General features: G+C 37.1%; 1 protein-coding gene across 2 annotated transcripts; it reads right to left on the bottom strand.

The window, feature by feature from the left end:
* Positions 1 to 611: 611 nt before the first annotated feature.
* Positions 612 to 15,444, bottom strand: LOC125840716 (uncharacterized). 2 transcript variants are annotated; one of them, XM_049519683.1, is made up of 7 exons: positions 15,327 to 15,444; positions 13,287 to 13,396; positions 11,010 to 11,159; positions 10,678 to 10,916; positions 7,811 to 7,921; positions 7,408 to 7,458; positions 612 to 880 (listed from the first exon to the last, which is right to left on the bottom strand). In XM_049519683.1, the coding sequence occupies exons 1-7, from the start codon at positions 15,427 to 15,429 to the stop codon at positions 721 to 723; spliced, it is 924 nt and encodes a 307-aa protein (XP_049375640.1). In that variant the 5' UTR covers positions 15,430 to 15,444; the 3' UTR covers positions 612 to 720. The 2 variants fall into 2 exon arrangements, with proteins under 2 accessions (XP_049375640.1, XP_049375641.1); XM_049519684.1 differs by having other exon boundaries at positions 13,287 to 13,407; positions 15,327 to 15,435.
* Positions 15,445 to 15,919: the final 475 nt, after the last annotated feature.

The raw sequence follows: 15,919 nt of genomic DNA, 5'->3' as shown, positions 1-15,919 counted from the left end.
GCTATATGACATCTTTTTTATTTTTTTTCAAATGGGAAGTGTGTAAACTACTCATTTTCTTATCTTATAACATTTCTCACATTCAACAATCCCCTTCTCCCAAAAATAGAATTTTTTTAAAAAAAAACAAAGCAAATTGTCTCATTTTGAATAGTACAAGGATAAAATTGGCTCTTTTCCCTTGTTTTGGAACAACCGTCATAAGGAAGGGTATTTTTTGTCCACTTGAATAGTCATAAGGAAGGGTATTTTTTCTCCACTTGAATAGTTAGAGGGTATTTTTGAGCCAAAAATGTTACGAGGCGGCCTTGTTCGATACTTTCGTTTTATAGCACTAAACAAAATCAGCACCACAAAAGAAGACAATTAAAGGAGATGAAGCAGAATTCTTTCCCAATAAGATAAATATAAAACTGATACCATATTACTATTTCTTTGTCAGCTTATCTTTCTCATCTCATTCTTAAAAAAAGGCTTAAAAACATAAAAATACAACTTACCAATCAAAGACTTAAATGAGAAACTAGTCATTGCACAAAAGAAGCCAAAAACCTTTGGTTTCTAATGTAGATATTAAAAATAAGATAACTTGAAAGACCAACTGTGACTTAAAAGCTGATATTCTTCTGATATCATGTTTGATGGAAAATGGCTGGTAAAAACATTATGCAATTCTGCTCAAATCAAATACCTAGAGGCTAAGCGCAAAGCAGCGACTTACTATAACGCGATTGCTTGTGGATAACAAGCGTTAACCTCCATTTGTAGGGATGTCCAAATTTGGTTGCATCTTTCTTGCTTTGCCGTTATGCGAGTCAAAAATGTCTCTACCCATGGTTCATTCATTCCTTCCAAGCTCAAGTCATATGGCACAGAGAAACTGACACAGAAAAAGTCTAGCACCGTAAGAAAACAAAAGCTAACGCTAAGTATAAACTAAGATCAAAAGAATGAGTTTGTCAATTCCAAATGTTCAATGTATGAAATGTAATCAACAGTGTGAAGTATAGAAACGATTGATACTCGAATGAAAATAATGATCTGCTTAGCGCTTATGACAATCTTTAAAGACATCTAAAGCAGCAATGCAGGTATGAAGATAGAAAGTTAAAAAGGTGAAATAGGCCAAGAGCAGGAAGCCTCTAGTCATACACTAGGTATGGAGTAGGAAGAGAGCGACAAATGACAAAAGAGGGAAGCCTCTATCCAAACATAAACTCTTAGAAGCATACCTGAAAAAAACTTATGTGGCTTCATTACTTCACTATCTAACTGAAACATACGCTTAAACCAGGTGTAAACTGGTAAGGTCAGAAACCGATCTTTTATAACGTGGAAGATGCAAAGGTCATATTTAGGTGGTATTCAGGATATTGGTCGCTTTATTTCATTTGGTGAATATTTGAGGTATCCAGATAATTCAAGTTGTCCCTTAGAGCACAATGGCTGCATCACTGGTCAAAAGTTGCACGAAGCATAAAATCAAGAAGAGAAGGAAAAGCAGCAGTAATGTCACTTTTGTTTTTGCAGTGGATACATAGCATCTCGTTTCAGCTACCATTCAATATTGGGACTAAAACTGAAAGAAACAAAATAAGGTCCCAAGATGCAGATTTAGAGCGTAACTCCACCTCATTCCTCCAAAAGAGGAACAATAAGAATGGAAAAATAGACAGCTATCAATAGGAATTGATGCAAGTATATGTAGTCGAGTTAGTTAAAATGAATGTAAAGGAATCTGAAAATCTGTTAGAAGCTGTTAGAACTGCTAGGCAGTTAACACTGTTCAGCTGTCAAGAAATTAGTTAGTTAGTTACTTTTGTTGTATTCTTCTTTAAGTCATTTTACCCATTGATTAGTTGTATAAATACATGGGAAATGTACTGATTCACTCATTTCATGAATAATATCATTCTATTCTTTCTTCCTTCTTCTACATCTTCTCAACTAATCTTCTCGGTTGTACCCTGAATTAGTTTTCATCTTCTTCGAGCCACAGCTCCTAGATTAACTACTATCATCACGATTGATTGTGAGTGCATCAATTGGTATCAGAGCTTTCATTCCTCGGCATGGCTTTGACTCGCAACAAGAACCCAGAAGGATCGACAGAGGCAGATAACAATTTTTTGCAGATTCAAGAGCAATTGCAGAAATTGATGGCGACTATGAATGATCGAAATGAGAGGACAGATAAGGAATTGTTGGAAATCAAGCAAGCCATTGGTGGTATGAAGCAGAGAGACAAGGAATTGGATAATTGCAGAGGTGAATCTTCTGCTGGAGGTGACAATTCTGGAGAATTGAGGCAGTTGAACACAAGTAGAGACATTCAGACTGGAGTAACTAGTAATTTTCTCACTCGATGCTCTAGGTTAGATTTCCCTAGATTTTCTGGGCAAGATCTGAAAACATGGCTGTATAAGGTGGACCAATTCTTTTCTATGGATGAAATTCCTTATAGTCAGAGGGTCAAAGTCACATCAATTCACTTAGATGGGGAAGCTATTGCTTGGCATAGGTCTTATCTGAAAGCTAGGAACACTGCTGTAGATCCTACTTGGACAGAGTATATTTTAGCTTTGAATGAAAGGTTTGGGGATGGATATGAAGATTCAATGGAATCCATTAAGCACCTGGAACAAACTAGCAATGTAAGAGCTTACCAAGCTGAGTTTGATAGGCTGCTGACTGGGGTGAATTTGTCTAATGAGAATGCCATCAGTTGTTTCTTAGGAGGCCTCAAACCTGAATTGAACAAATCAGTAAGGATGCAGGCACCAAAGACTCTGATGCAAGCTTACAAGTTGGCTAGATTGCAAGAGGAAGTTTTTGAGGCACAAGCTCAGTCCTGGGGAATTAGATCTTCTGGAAAAAATCAGAATCCCATTTTACCAACTCCAAACTTCCATAGAAATCAGAATGTACAGAGGCCCATACCAGCTAATACTAGTTACAGGAAACCTTTTGATAATTCTTATAACAAACCTAGTGGATTTCAGGGCAATGTTAATGGAAGGAAGCTCTTAACTGCAGCAGAGATGGATGAGAAAAGAGCCAAGGGACTGTGCTTCCTTTGTGATGAAAAGTATGTAAGGGGGCATGTGTGTAAGGCCAAGAAGCAGTTGTTCTTAGTAGAATTGTGTGACGAAGGAGATGTAACTATGGAAGATGATCTAGATCAGTTCCAGGATCAAGAAGCAATTGATAACATTGTCAATCCTGAGGAATGTATGACAATTTCATTGCAAGCCTTCACTGGTGTCACTGGGTACCAGACCATTCGAGTCACTGGGTATCATGAGAAAAGACCATTACAGATTCTTATTGATACAGGTAGTACCCACAATTTTATTGATGAAGAAATGGCAAGGCAGCTAGGATGCAAGGCCAGCACAATCATGGAACAGTCTGTTAGTGTAGCTGATGGGAGGAAGGTACAAACTGCTTCCATTTGTAGGAATCTGCAGTGGTTGTTACAGGGGACTACATTTTCTTCTGATTTCCTATTACTGCCATTAGGAAATATTGATATAGTATTGGGGGTCCAATGGTTGAATACATTGGGGAGAATTCTCTTTGATTTTAGCAAAAGGACCATTGAGTTCATGCACCAAGGGAAGAAGCACGTGTTGAGAGGGGCAACCACTCAAGTCAAGACTACTAAGGCTAAAGTGTTGAATAAAAAACCTGCAGAACAAGTACAATTTTATATGTTGTCAGTAAACACACCTGTTACCTTCCAATGTAACCACATCCAAGCTATCACAGCCACAGGTGATGACATTCCAGTTGTTTTGGTTTCTTTAATGGAACAATACAAGTGTATATTTGATATTCCTACTGCATTACCACCTCACAGAGGACCCTATGATCACAGAATACCACTCATAGACAATGCAACACCTATTAGTAAGAGACCTTACAGGTTTCCCGGAGTAAAGAAGGATATTATTGAGAAGTTGGTACAAGAGATGCTAGATCAAGGGGTTGTACAGCACAGTACTAGTCCATATGCATCCCCAGTTGTGTTAGTTGGAAAAAAGGATGGTAGTTGGAGACTTTGTATTGATTACAGGGATCTGAATCATTTAACAGTGAAGGATAAATTCCCAATCCCTATTATTGAGGATCTATTGGATGAGTTGGGGGGTGCTGTGGTGTTCTCTAAGATTGATCTTAGAGCTGGCTATCACCAATTGAGAATGTCAGAATCTGACGTGCATAAAACAGCTTTCAAAACTCATGAGGGTCACTATGAGTTCTTGGTAATGCCCTTTGGGCTAACCAATGCTCCTTCATCATTCCAAAGTCTTATGAATTCAGTTTTCAAACCATTACTTAGAAAATCAGTGTTAGTTTTCTTTGATGATATTTTGGTTTATAGCAAAACTATGTCTGCTCATGTGGATCACTTAAGAACGGTGTTTGAGCTGATGAAACACCATCAGTTGTATGCTAAAGCATCCAAGTGTGCTTTTGGGGTAACAGAAGTGGAGTACTTAGGACATTTTATCAGTGCTAAAGGAGTTGCAACTGATCCTAAGAAGGTATCTGCAGTACAAGCCTGGGGACTGCCTACTACCATCAAGCAACTCAGAGGTTTCATTGGTTTAGCAGGGTACTACAGGAGGTTCATCAAAGGATTTGGAGCTATATGCAGACCTCTACATGACTTACTTAAAAAGGACAATTTTGCTTGGACTGAAGAAGCTACTGCAGCTTTCCTTACTCTCAAAGAAGCCTTGGTGACTGCTCCTGTCTTGGCTTTGCCAAACTATGCTGAACCTTTTGTTATTGAGACAGATGCAAGTGGTACAGGTATTGGTGCTGTCCTAATGCAACAGGGGCACCCTATTGCTTATATTAGTAAAACACTGGCCCCTAGACATCGGTCCATGTGTGTTTATGATAGAGAATTGCTGGCATTGGTTTTTGCTGTGACTAAGTGGTCACATTATTTGTTAAGTAGACCCTTCATAGTCAAGACCGACCAGAAGGCATTGAAGCATCTGCTGGAACAAACTATACACACTGATTTTCAAGTGGCTGGTATCTCAAAGCTTATGGCTTTTGACTTTACTATTGAATACAAAAAAGGACTGGACAACAAGGCTGCTGATGCTCTTTCTAGAAATCAAGGTGCAGAGTTATTGGCCTTGTCCTTGCTTACACCCCATGATACACTTTTCTGTCAGATTCAACAATCTTGGATTTCTGATGCTGCTTTACAGAACTTGATCACTAAACTGATAGTGCAACCTTATAAATCCTTTACTTGGATTAACTCTCAGCTTAGGTGGAAGGGAAGATTGGTGGTAGGGTCTGACCATCAGCTGAGAGAACATATTATTCAGTTGTGGCATTCTACACCTCAGGGTGGCCACTCTGGAATGGATGCTACCATTAGGAGATTGCAGTCCCTATTCTACTGGAAGACCATGGTTACAGATGTCAGGAGTTTCATTAACAGATGTGATGTGTGCCAGAGACACAAGTATGATGCCTCAGCTTATCCTGGCTTAATTCAACCTCTACCTATCCCTGAAGGTGTTTGGACTGACATTAGCTTGGATTTCATTGAGGGTTTACCTAAATCTAAAGGCAAGGATGTCATTTTAGTGGTGGTTGATAGGTTGAGTAAGTATGGCCATTTCATTTGCTTGCAGCATCCTTACACTGCTCAGACTGTAGCTCAAAGCTTCTTGGACAATGTGTTTAGGCTGCATGGTATGCCCTCTACTATAGTGAGTGATAGAGACCCTGTTTTCTTGAGTTCATTTTGGCAAGAATTGTTCACCTTGCAAGGAGTTCAGTTGCATAAATCTACAGCCTACCATCCTCAAACTGATGGTCAGACTGAGGTCTTGAACAGGACCTTGGAGACTTATCTGAGGTGTTTCTGCTTAGATAAACCCTTGGAGTGGGTTGCTCACTTGCCTCTTGCTGAGTGGTGGTACAACACAACCTATCATTCAGCTATCAAATACTCCCCTTATGAAGTTCTTTATGGTCAAAAGCCACCTATTCATCTTCCCTATTTGGCTGGTGAATCCTCTAATGAGATGGTTGACAGGTCCTTGGAGGCTAGGGAAGCTATTATTGCCTTGCTGAAGTTCCAATTGTCCAGGGCTCAACAAAGAATGAGAGATCTGGCCAATAAACATAGGTCTGACAGACAGTTTAGTGTGGGTGATTGGGTCTATTTAAAGCTACAGCCGTACAGGCAGTTCTCTGTGGCCACTAGACCCTTTAACAAGTTAGCTGCTAAGTACTTTGGTCCCTATCTGATTGATGCTAAGATTGGGGAAGTTGCTTATAAGCTTTTGCTTCCAGCAGATGTATTGATCCATCCTACTTTTCATGTATCACAGTTGAAAAAATGCCATGAAGTGCCTGCTGTCCTCACCCATCCTCCAGTGTTACATATATCTAGTCCCTACTGCCCCTTGCCTGAGGCTATATTAGAGAGGAGGATGATCAAGAGGGGTAATAAGGCTGTTTGTCAGGTGTTGGTTAAATGGCTGGGCATTGATGCAACTCAGGCCACCTGGGAAATTCTCACAGAGTTGCAGCATAGATTTCCTTCATTCCAGCCTTGAGGACAAGGCTATTCTTCAATTGGAGGGTATTGATGCAAGTATATGTAGTCGAGTTAGTTAAAATGAATGTAAAGGAATCTGAAAATCTGTTAGAAGCTGTTAGAACTGTTAGGCAGTTAACACTGTTCAGCTGTCAAGAAATTAGTTAGTTAGTTACTTTTGTTGTATTCTTCTTTAAGTCATTTTACCCATTGATTAGTTGTATAAATACATGGGAAATGTACTGATTCACTCATTTCATGAATAATATCATTCTATTCTTTCTTCCTTCTTCTACATCTTCTCAACTAATCTTCTCGGTTGTACCCTGAATTAGTTTTCATCTTCTTCGAGCCACAGCTCCTAGATTAACTACTATCATCACGATTGATTGTGAGTGCATCAAATGTATCATACTATGATGCAGTTAGTACGGAATGACTTTACACAGCTGACTTACTCAGACATAAGGTCATTCAGATAACTGCTGAACTGTATCGGTCTGCACCTTCGGAAAAATATAGGGCATTCTTTTTTTAAAATAAAATATTTGTTTAAATGAAGGTGGCCTTCATTTTGGCTTAATCATACAAATAGAGAAACATGCTCCTGTATTATTACATTGTTGCTGCAATCTAAGAAGTACTTTTCCCAAGAACAATAAAAAGGGAAAAGAGAGGGAGAAAAAGTTTTTGGTAAGTTCTCAAGAACACAGAACTGAGAAAAAGAAGGAAACATCAAGATGGACACTTGCATCAAAGGAAGAGTTATAGAAGACAGAAAGAAAAGAGAATGTTTTCTAGCATCACATAATTCGGAACCCTACCTCATTAGTTCCTCTTTTTGAGCCTGAGATCCTCTATTGCATCTGGCACTCCTGTAAAATTTTGAAGTTGAGAATCAGAAGACTGTTAAACCTTTCTAAATCTAATGAAAACTAAATAATTGTAGGAATTCAGAAGACCAAAGGTTTGACACTGATGTTGTCAAATTGATGCAGGAAAGATGGCCAGAGGGTCATAAAAGTTAACAATCAATTCTTTCAGGTCATTCCAAAAATAAAATGCATCCCTCCATAAACAAGCTACAGATACTAATTTCAATCAACACATAAGACTCAATCCCAAACTAGTTGGAATCGGTGATAGTTTCCACTATAATTCTGGTTTAAACAGTTAAAATTTGATAACGAAAATTATCATGAAATGCGGATAAAGAAATCAACAAACCTGCAAACAAGGACTTGGAAAAGATTCAGAGACTTGGTAGAGAGGTTATATATGGCATTTTCAATATGAGCCATCCCAAATAGGTAAACTATAGGATAACCAAGCAGCCATCTGCAGCAAGATTGTAATTGAATATATGAAAATCATTAGATGATGGCACATGGTTCTTAGGAAAATAAGTAAAAATTACTACCTGTTATTCAGAATATTTGCATGCTAGACAGTCAACTTTAAATATCCAAAAGAAAATTACCCAATTTTGGAACAGGACATGTTGCATCTAATAGGCTAGTTGCAAAAAAGTGAAACACAATACTCTTTTCTTTATAACCGAGAAATCCTCAAAGCAACGCACGGTTGGGAACACGATGGATAATGGGTTCATCCCTCCACCATTCTCCACTTTAATATCAAGCTTTTGTTAACAGTATGATTCAAACCCTGATATGTGCTAACCGACACATCACGCATTGCACTCTTATCACTAGATCAAAAGCCTTAGAGGCTGGAGAAACACACTACTTATCAAGTTAAGTCACTTTAGATACCTGATCAGCTGGCCACATATCCCACAGGCCATATCTACCAGTCATAAGCTGGCAAAGGGTTAGAACACAATTCAGATCTTTAAAATTACAGCTTTTCTGGTGAAAAACATCTTCTTTAGTTCTAGAACCATTCTGCACACATCTGGTATGAGGGAACCTCCTGAGACAATCTTTGACGTACTTCCTTCTTTTTCCAAACTGAACTTCAAGTATCACAATTTTGTAGCCAGCATAAATTTTTGTAAACAAACAATTCTCCTTCACATTATTTGCACAGCAGTATAATTTGTTTAGTGAAACAGTCAAGGGTTTAACAATTCATAATACAGTAGAAGTATAAATTAGGAGAGATACTATCGGTCTCATAAAGACTATACAATAAATGGGATAACGGACTTAAGAATTACTGCATACTTCCTTCTGTTATAAGTTGAATGTCACGTTTGACCTTTTGAGGCCAAATTAGATTCTTTTCTGAAGGATCTTCAATAAATAAGAAGAATATTCATCTTTATAAGAAATATTATCATATAAAGTTAAGTAACACAGGATGCAAAGAAATCCACAAAAGACTACATAATTGTCGATAGACTAGTTCTTCAAGTATAAGCAACTTCACAAGAACTCTTAACTAAGTGATCATCATATCAGTGACACATAAACCATAACTCAGTTCAAGCAGACCCTGATGAGTAATTGTAATTACCTTCCTGTTTCACAACGGTAATAGTGGGAGAACTTGAAATGGAGGAAACTATGGGTTTGATGTCACCTATGTTTGAAGTGACACCTTTCTCTGTCATGTTGAAAAAATTTGATGATTCGAGGATTGAAAACAAAGATATTAAAGCCCCAAAAGTACAGACCAATTGAGGGAGTCAAAAAAACAGTAATTTCGAGCACCACAACTTTAATTTTGTTAGTGAAAGCAACCCGATAAGTGGACGATATTGACCTGGTGGACTCACTAGCTCCAACCAAATCGATTGTTACTGGTAGCAGTAGCAGTAGCAGTTGGTAAATACCTCGAAACAACGTTCAAAGCAGAAGATCCGACTGATGGATTGTTTTGGAATCATAACTGCAACGGAAATTTTAGTGTGAAGGAAGCTTACAAAAAGTTTAACTCTTTCACCCATCAGGTTACTGGCTGGCCATGGAAACTTATCTGGAAAGTTAAAATACCTCCTAAAGTGTCCTGCTTCACTTGGCTACTAGCAAAGCAGGCTGTTTTGACTCAGGAGAACCTCATGAAAAGGGGTATCCACCTGAGCCCTAGGTGTTTCCTGTGTGGAGAAGAGGCTGAAACAGTCAATCACCTCTTTCTTCACTGTAGGATCACTAATATTTTGTGGAGCATTTTCATCAATTGGAAGGACCTTTTTTGGGTGATGCCAAGAAATATTGTCCAGGCCCTGAAGATATGGAGTAGCTTTGCCTACATTTCTGGTCATAAAGAAAGATGGAAGATCATCCCCACCTGTATCTGGTGGTCTGTGTGGAAAGAGAGGAACCTCAGATGCTTCCAGAACAAAAGTAACAGCATCCAGAAGATGAAGATGAATTGCTTGGTTTTATTTCATTTTTGGTGTAAACAGGAGTATATGGAAGATCTAGAATCAGTAATGAATGCTTTAGGCACCTTGTAATTTTTGTTTATTTAGGATTGAGGATCTTCCTGATACTCTCCTTTTATTTGTAATTAGTAAACCTGTAACAAGTTGTGGCAGGTTTGATTTTTTTGGAATATAATACAAGACTGTTACCTTCTCAAAAAAAAAAAGATCCGACTGAAAAGGTCGCTGCATAATGGGTCCCTTTCCGGCAGGTATGTTAGACTCTAGCGAGTGGAAAGGCATTACAAGGATTTCAGTAGTAAATTTTAAGGGGAACGATTGCTGAGAGCCTGAGACCTTGCAACCTTCCTAGAGAGGTCTAAGCCTTGGAAGGTCCTAGGAATGGGAGATGAGGCTCTGACAGTGAAGTAGTTTTCCCTAGTGAGACTCAAGCCACTTTCTAACAACTTTTAGACTCTTTAGAGACCAGCTCCCTGGTTCTGACACCACAAAGCTATCAAGATTTTCACAAACTTGATTATTTCCCTCAAGCTTGGTTGGGATTTATAATATTACAATATGTACAATCTTTGTAATGTATAATTACACATCAAATCCTAATCATATCCCTAATGAAATCATTCCTACGTATAATATCTGAACACAATGTTTAAATGATTATATAGATGTTCAAAACCCATCAAAGCAATAAATATTCTCATCAAGTGTAATATAAATATGCTGATTTAGATAAGGGACTTACCCATTTAGAGTTGGGATAGTAACATGACTATCTTTAATGCATTCACTGAGATCAATTACATCCGAAGACAGTGAAGAAGTTGGCTTATATAAAGATGAGTCGGTGTTTGCTCTAACTTCTGGTTTCTGATGTTCCAAGTGATCAATCTTTATTCCATTTTCAGAAAAGACGGACGAAAATGTCTTTTGTGCCAATACAAGTTCTGCAGCCACACAGCTTTCTTCTGCTTGTGTTATCATCTGTAGTAACATCAATCTTGGTAAAGAAACATGAGAAGGAAAGGACGTAAAAACAAAATGGTTCAAGGCTATAGAAGACAATAAAGGAGCTACCTTTGGAGGATCATGTTCAAGGTCTACAAAGATCAGTCTCGTATCCAAGTTCAAACTACACTTAACAAACTCTGCAAATGCGCTTGCGTGAACCAAGTATATCATATCTTCTATAACCATAACATGCAAAGGCTTAAATATTGAGCAGTCCTGAAAGCAATAGCAGATAACATTTGTTTATTATGTGGTACTTCAATTTCCTACACAACATATATATATATATATATATATATATATATATATAGAGAGAGAGAGAGAGAGAGAGTTTCATCATGTTTATACTTGAAAAATAACCATTAAAACATGGACTTTGACGGGTAAAATTGGGGACTTGAGACACAAGCCCTAGGAACACTAAATTGATTGTTTGAACATCGAAACGAACTCGAATTGGAAATTTAGTTATAGATTTGACTCATAGGGTTATGGGTACCCCGCCCGAACATGTAATTTATTTCAAGGTTTAACCATAGGGTTTGCGGTTGATTTGATTTTGATAGTGACTTTAATTATGAAATACACCTCTGCGGCTATATTTGACATCGTTGAGTAATCTTTAAAAATAGATTGGAGCCGTCCGATGGAATCCGAATGCGGTAAAGCTATTTGGAAGGTTAAAGATTCCTAGGACTGAAACAAGTTTAAGACTTTGACCTCAATGGGGAAATTTCCCCAAATTGATACTACCTTTGTCCCAATTTAAGTGTCTTAGTTTGACTAGGCACGGAGTTTAAGAAATAAAGGGAGATTTTGAATCTTGGTCTCAAAATTAAAGATGTGTGTAGTCCTTAAAATCTTGTGGTTTTAAACTTGTCATATAGAATGTTGGAATTGGAAACCTACTAAATCTGGAAAGAGACACTTTTTTTTGGACAGACCAAAAAGGAAAGTAAGACACTTAAATTTGGACAGAGGGAGTACTATTTTACATATACTATGTATCAAGGTACCATATATATGAGGTGACGTGTATATATGCGAACACCGGGATTATAAATGTTTTGCTGGGTATAGGTTGATGCTTATATACATGCTTGCTATGTTCTTTCATGTGCAATGACTACTTTAAGCATTTTTATAATGTTAGTATAATGTTATAGGCACTGTATTTATGCTAATTTTACATTATGAGCTATATGTATGTCAGATTACATGTTTAGCTGATAGTCATGCACTGTACATATGCATTCTAATTTGCACATATGCTTCGCACACCTAGATGAGGCTATGGCACGTGAGGTTGTTCATGTGGATTTATGATATAGCATGTGAATTGTCCGTGCAGGTTATGTTAAGGCACGTCACACTTGAGCTGTTCGTGCGGCATATGGATATGAATTTGTCCCTCATGAGTAGCTGCATCACCCGAAACACCCGAGCAGTGTACACGCAAGATTGATCTGTGATGGAGCTCTGGTGTTGAGTAAAGCTTGAGTTTTGTTCATGCATATTAGATTATTGATTCATGTTCACGATTTCATATAAATGCTAACTTGTGTATATCATTATATATGTTGATTTGGCGCATTCGATGCATTGAACTTAGATAGTTGAGATAGTGCATACTATTATATGTTATATTTGTACCTATTTGTATATGCTTTTGTTGTGCATATTTAATTGAGTTATTTATTGTGCTTCATACTTCACTTGTTGCACTTAGTGTGCAGATATAGATTGTGTTGTAGCGCAATTCGTGAGAGCTTTGAAGATCAACTAGCGTTCCAGTGTCGAGTTGTCAGCTAATTCATGGTAGCTTAGAGTCCTATACTTCTGTTTTTTATTTCAAGCAGATGATGTATTATTCTTATCAAAGTCTTATTTCCTATTCCTAGTAGCTCGTGGGTCGTGACTTTGTGACACCAGGAAGGTTTAGATTACACGGTATTTGATGCCATTATTTATGTTAATGTCTTTCATATTGGGTGTAATCGTGTTGCATTATTCCCCTGATGGGTCAGATTAGGTTAGGTGTCATCATGGCTTTCTGGGATATGGATTGTAATAGTGTTCGGGATCACTTCCTATGGTTTGTTATTATAGAAGTGAAGGAAGCCAATATTCCCCTTTTGGCCAAAGTATTTTCCTTGGAGACCATAAGTTCCACAATTGATTACAATTAACCTCAGCATTGACAAAATAAATTATAGCAAACATGTCAAAAGAAACATGAACTAGGAAAACTATAAGGGAGTGGGGAAATCAAGTATTTTTAGTTTTCAATCTCTTCAAGGGACAGAAAGTCAGCATATATCACTATACTTTGAACTTGCTAACCTCTTTGCAATGCTTAAGGAATGCACAAAGCCGTTCTTGCAGTTCAGGCATCTTCCCTCCATAGTCCACCATTACAACTGGCCTCATCTCAGTGCACAAGGCCATAATGTCTGCCCAAATTCTGATTAAGATTATCTACTCATGCAACTAAAGATAAAACATGGCTAAAGCGTTCATATTCCATTGATACTAACAATTGACAACTTGTACATTAGTAAAATTCTGAAAGCTCACAATTCCAACTTAAAACAACAGCCAAGTAAATTAAAAGAAAACAATATATTATTTTTTCTATAGTCAAGAAATACTCGAGGGCCAGTGGCACACGGTTTTAAACTAGTATAGATGTTCTGCCCTTCTATCCTTCTCCACTTGAATACTAGGCGAGTTCGAACCTGTGACTTGTGAGCATAAATCACACACCACGTGTTGTGCTCTTATTATTTTATATTGGGCTTGATTACAATGATACTTTCTCTCTTGTGGCTTAAATAACGTTTTTCCACCTTTTCCTATACATGGATATTTTTTTCATTGGTTTTTTCATCAATTGGACATTAAGATTATTTTTTTTGCACGGTGACCTTGAGGAAGAAGCCTATAGGGAGAAACCACTTGATTTTGTTGCTCATGGGGAGGCTAGTAGCCCTATATGTCAATTTTGTCGATCACTTTATGGTCTGATACATTCTCCTTGAGCCAGGCTTGAGAAGTTTGGCACAGACGCACACTAATTCAAGAGTTAGGAATGACTTGTAGTTTAGTTGATCACTCTGTGTTTTATCACTTTATGGGCATTCTACTACAAATATGTGTATTTATTTGGTGGTTTATGTTGACGATATCATTATCATCGGCAATGATCAAGATGGTATAATTAATTTTTAGCAACACCTCTTTCAACATTTCCATACTAAAGACCTTAATAGACAGAAGTATTTTCTAGGTATTGAGGTTGCTCAATCCAGATCAAGTATTGTTATTTCGTAGCACAAGTATGCTTTAGACATTCCTACGAAGACTAGAATGATGGGATCTAGACTTATTGACACTCTTATGGATCTGAAAGCTTAACTCCTCCAGGACAGGGGAGCTACTTAGGGATCCTGAAAGATAGAGGAGGGTGGTTGGTAAATTGAATTATCTCACAATGATATTTCTATTTTTGTGAGTGTTGTAAGTCGATATGTGGATATTCCCTGTGATGATCATTGGAATGCAGTTGTTCCCATTATGTGGTATATAATGTCAACTCCAAGTAAAGGACTACTCTTCAAGGATCGAGGCCATGAATAGATCATTGGATAAACAAACAATGATAGGACATGATCATCTCCTGATAGACGTTTTACATTTGGATATTGTGTTTTGATAGGAGGTAATTTGGTGTCTTGAAAGAGTAAGAAACAGAGTGTGATTACTCTATCTAGTGTAGAAGCAGAATATCAAGCAATGGTTGTAGCAACTTGTGAGCTAGTTTGGACCAAACAGTTGCTCAAAGAACTCGAATTTGGAGAATTCAATCAGATGGAACTTATGAGTGATAACCAAGAAGCCCTTCATATCACAATAAATCTAGTACTTCATGAGAGGACTAAGCATATTGAAATTAACTGTCACTTTATCACATAAAAGATACTCTTTGGAGATATTGTACAAAATTTGTGAAGTCAATTGATTAGCTTGTAGATATTTCACCAACTCCCTCAATTGTCCCCATATTATTTACATATGTAACAAACTTGATACATATTACTTGTATGCACCAACTTGAGAGGAAATGTTAGAACAGGAACAGGAGGAATAGGATTGTACATATTTGTCTACAAATAGGGCTCACCAAAAACTTTTTTATTATGCTTTTTTAAGCCGTGAAGGTGAATAAGTTTACACAAACTTCATTCAATTGGAATAAACGTGACACAAAACCCAGAAACTTAATTAAATTCAATTGAAACCAATCCATAAAAAAAAATCTTTCACTTTCATTCCAATTTGGAATTGCAAGAATAAAAACAAGAGAGTGGTAGAATGAGTAACCTATTTCAAGGCGACGCTTGGAAGAAAGTTTGAGGCGCCATTTAATTTGGGACAAAGCAGATTCAAATGTCTTCAGTACCGTCTCCAATTCTGCAACCTCCATTGTTGAATACTTGAAAATGGTCGACTCCATTCAAACTTACTGTAAAGTTTTTTTTTATTTTATTTACTCTTTGGACCCTACCTACTAACCCCAAAGATTTTGATTAATTCTCCCTCCTTTCAATTTTAATTATCATTTTCTTTCTTCTTTTAAATCAAACTATAAGAATTTTGACTAATATTTTATAATATATCTTTTATTATATTAATATACAAAAAATTGTAATTCATAGTACTTTTTGTATAGTTTTTGAATATTTAAATTTTTTGTTTAAAATGTTGAATTAATGTAATCTAATTTAACTTTGAAAATTAGTTAAATTGACTTTCGAAAAGCGCAACACGACAATTAAAAGTGAATGGGGGAATAGTAGTAAACCTTAAGGGGCCTTTTGTTTAGGTATCGTTTGGTTACTAATTAGAGTTATGCAAGTATATTACTTTCGTCTTATATTAGATGAGCACTTTCTATTTATATGATGATTAATAAA

Source organism: Solanum verrucosum, unplaced genomic scaffold (genome assembly GCF_900185275.1).
Source record: "Solanum verrucosum unplaced genomic scaffold, falcon-dt-bn FXZP01000176.1, whole genome shotgun sequence".
Lineage (NCBI taxonomy): Eukaryota > Viridiplantae > Streptophyta > Magnoliopsida > Solanales > Solanaceae > Solanum > Solanum verrucosum.
This window is presented reverse-complemented; position numbering and strand designations above follow the sequence as displayed.

What these genes read in the sequence shown, in the direction of transcription:
- LOC125840716 (XM_049519683.1), bottom strand. Translation starts at nt 15,429, where the DNA reads ATGGAGGTTGCAGAATTGGAGACGGTACTGAAGACATTTGAATCTGCT. An exon ending in TTGAACATGATCCTCCAAAG is followed by an intron (nt 10,917 to 11,009) that starts GTAGCTCCTTTA and finishes ATGTTACTACAG; the next exon opens with ATGATAACACAAGCAGAAGA. An exon ending in CAAAAAGAGGAACTAATGAG is followed by an intron (nt 881 to 7,407) that starts GTAGGGTTCCGA and finishes TTTCTGTGTCAG; the next exon opens with TTTCTCTGTGCCATATGACT.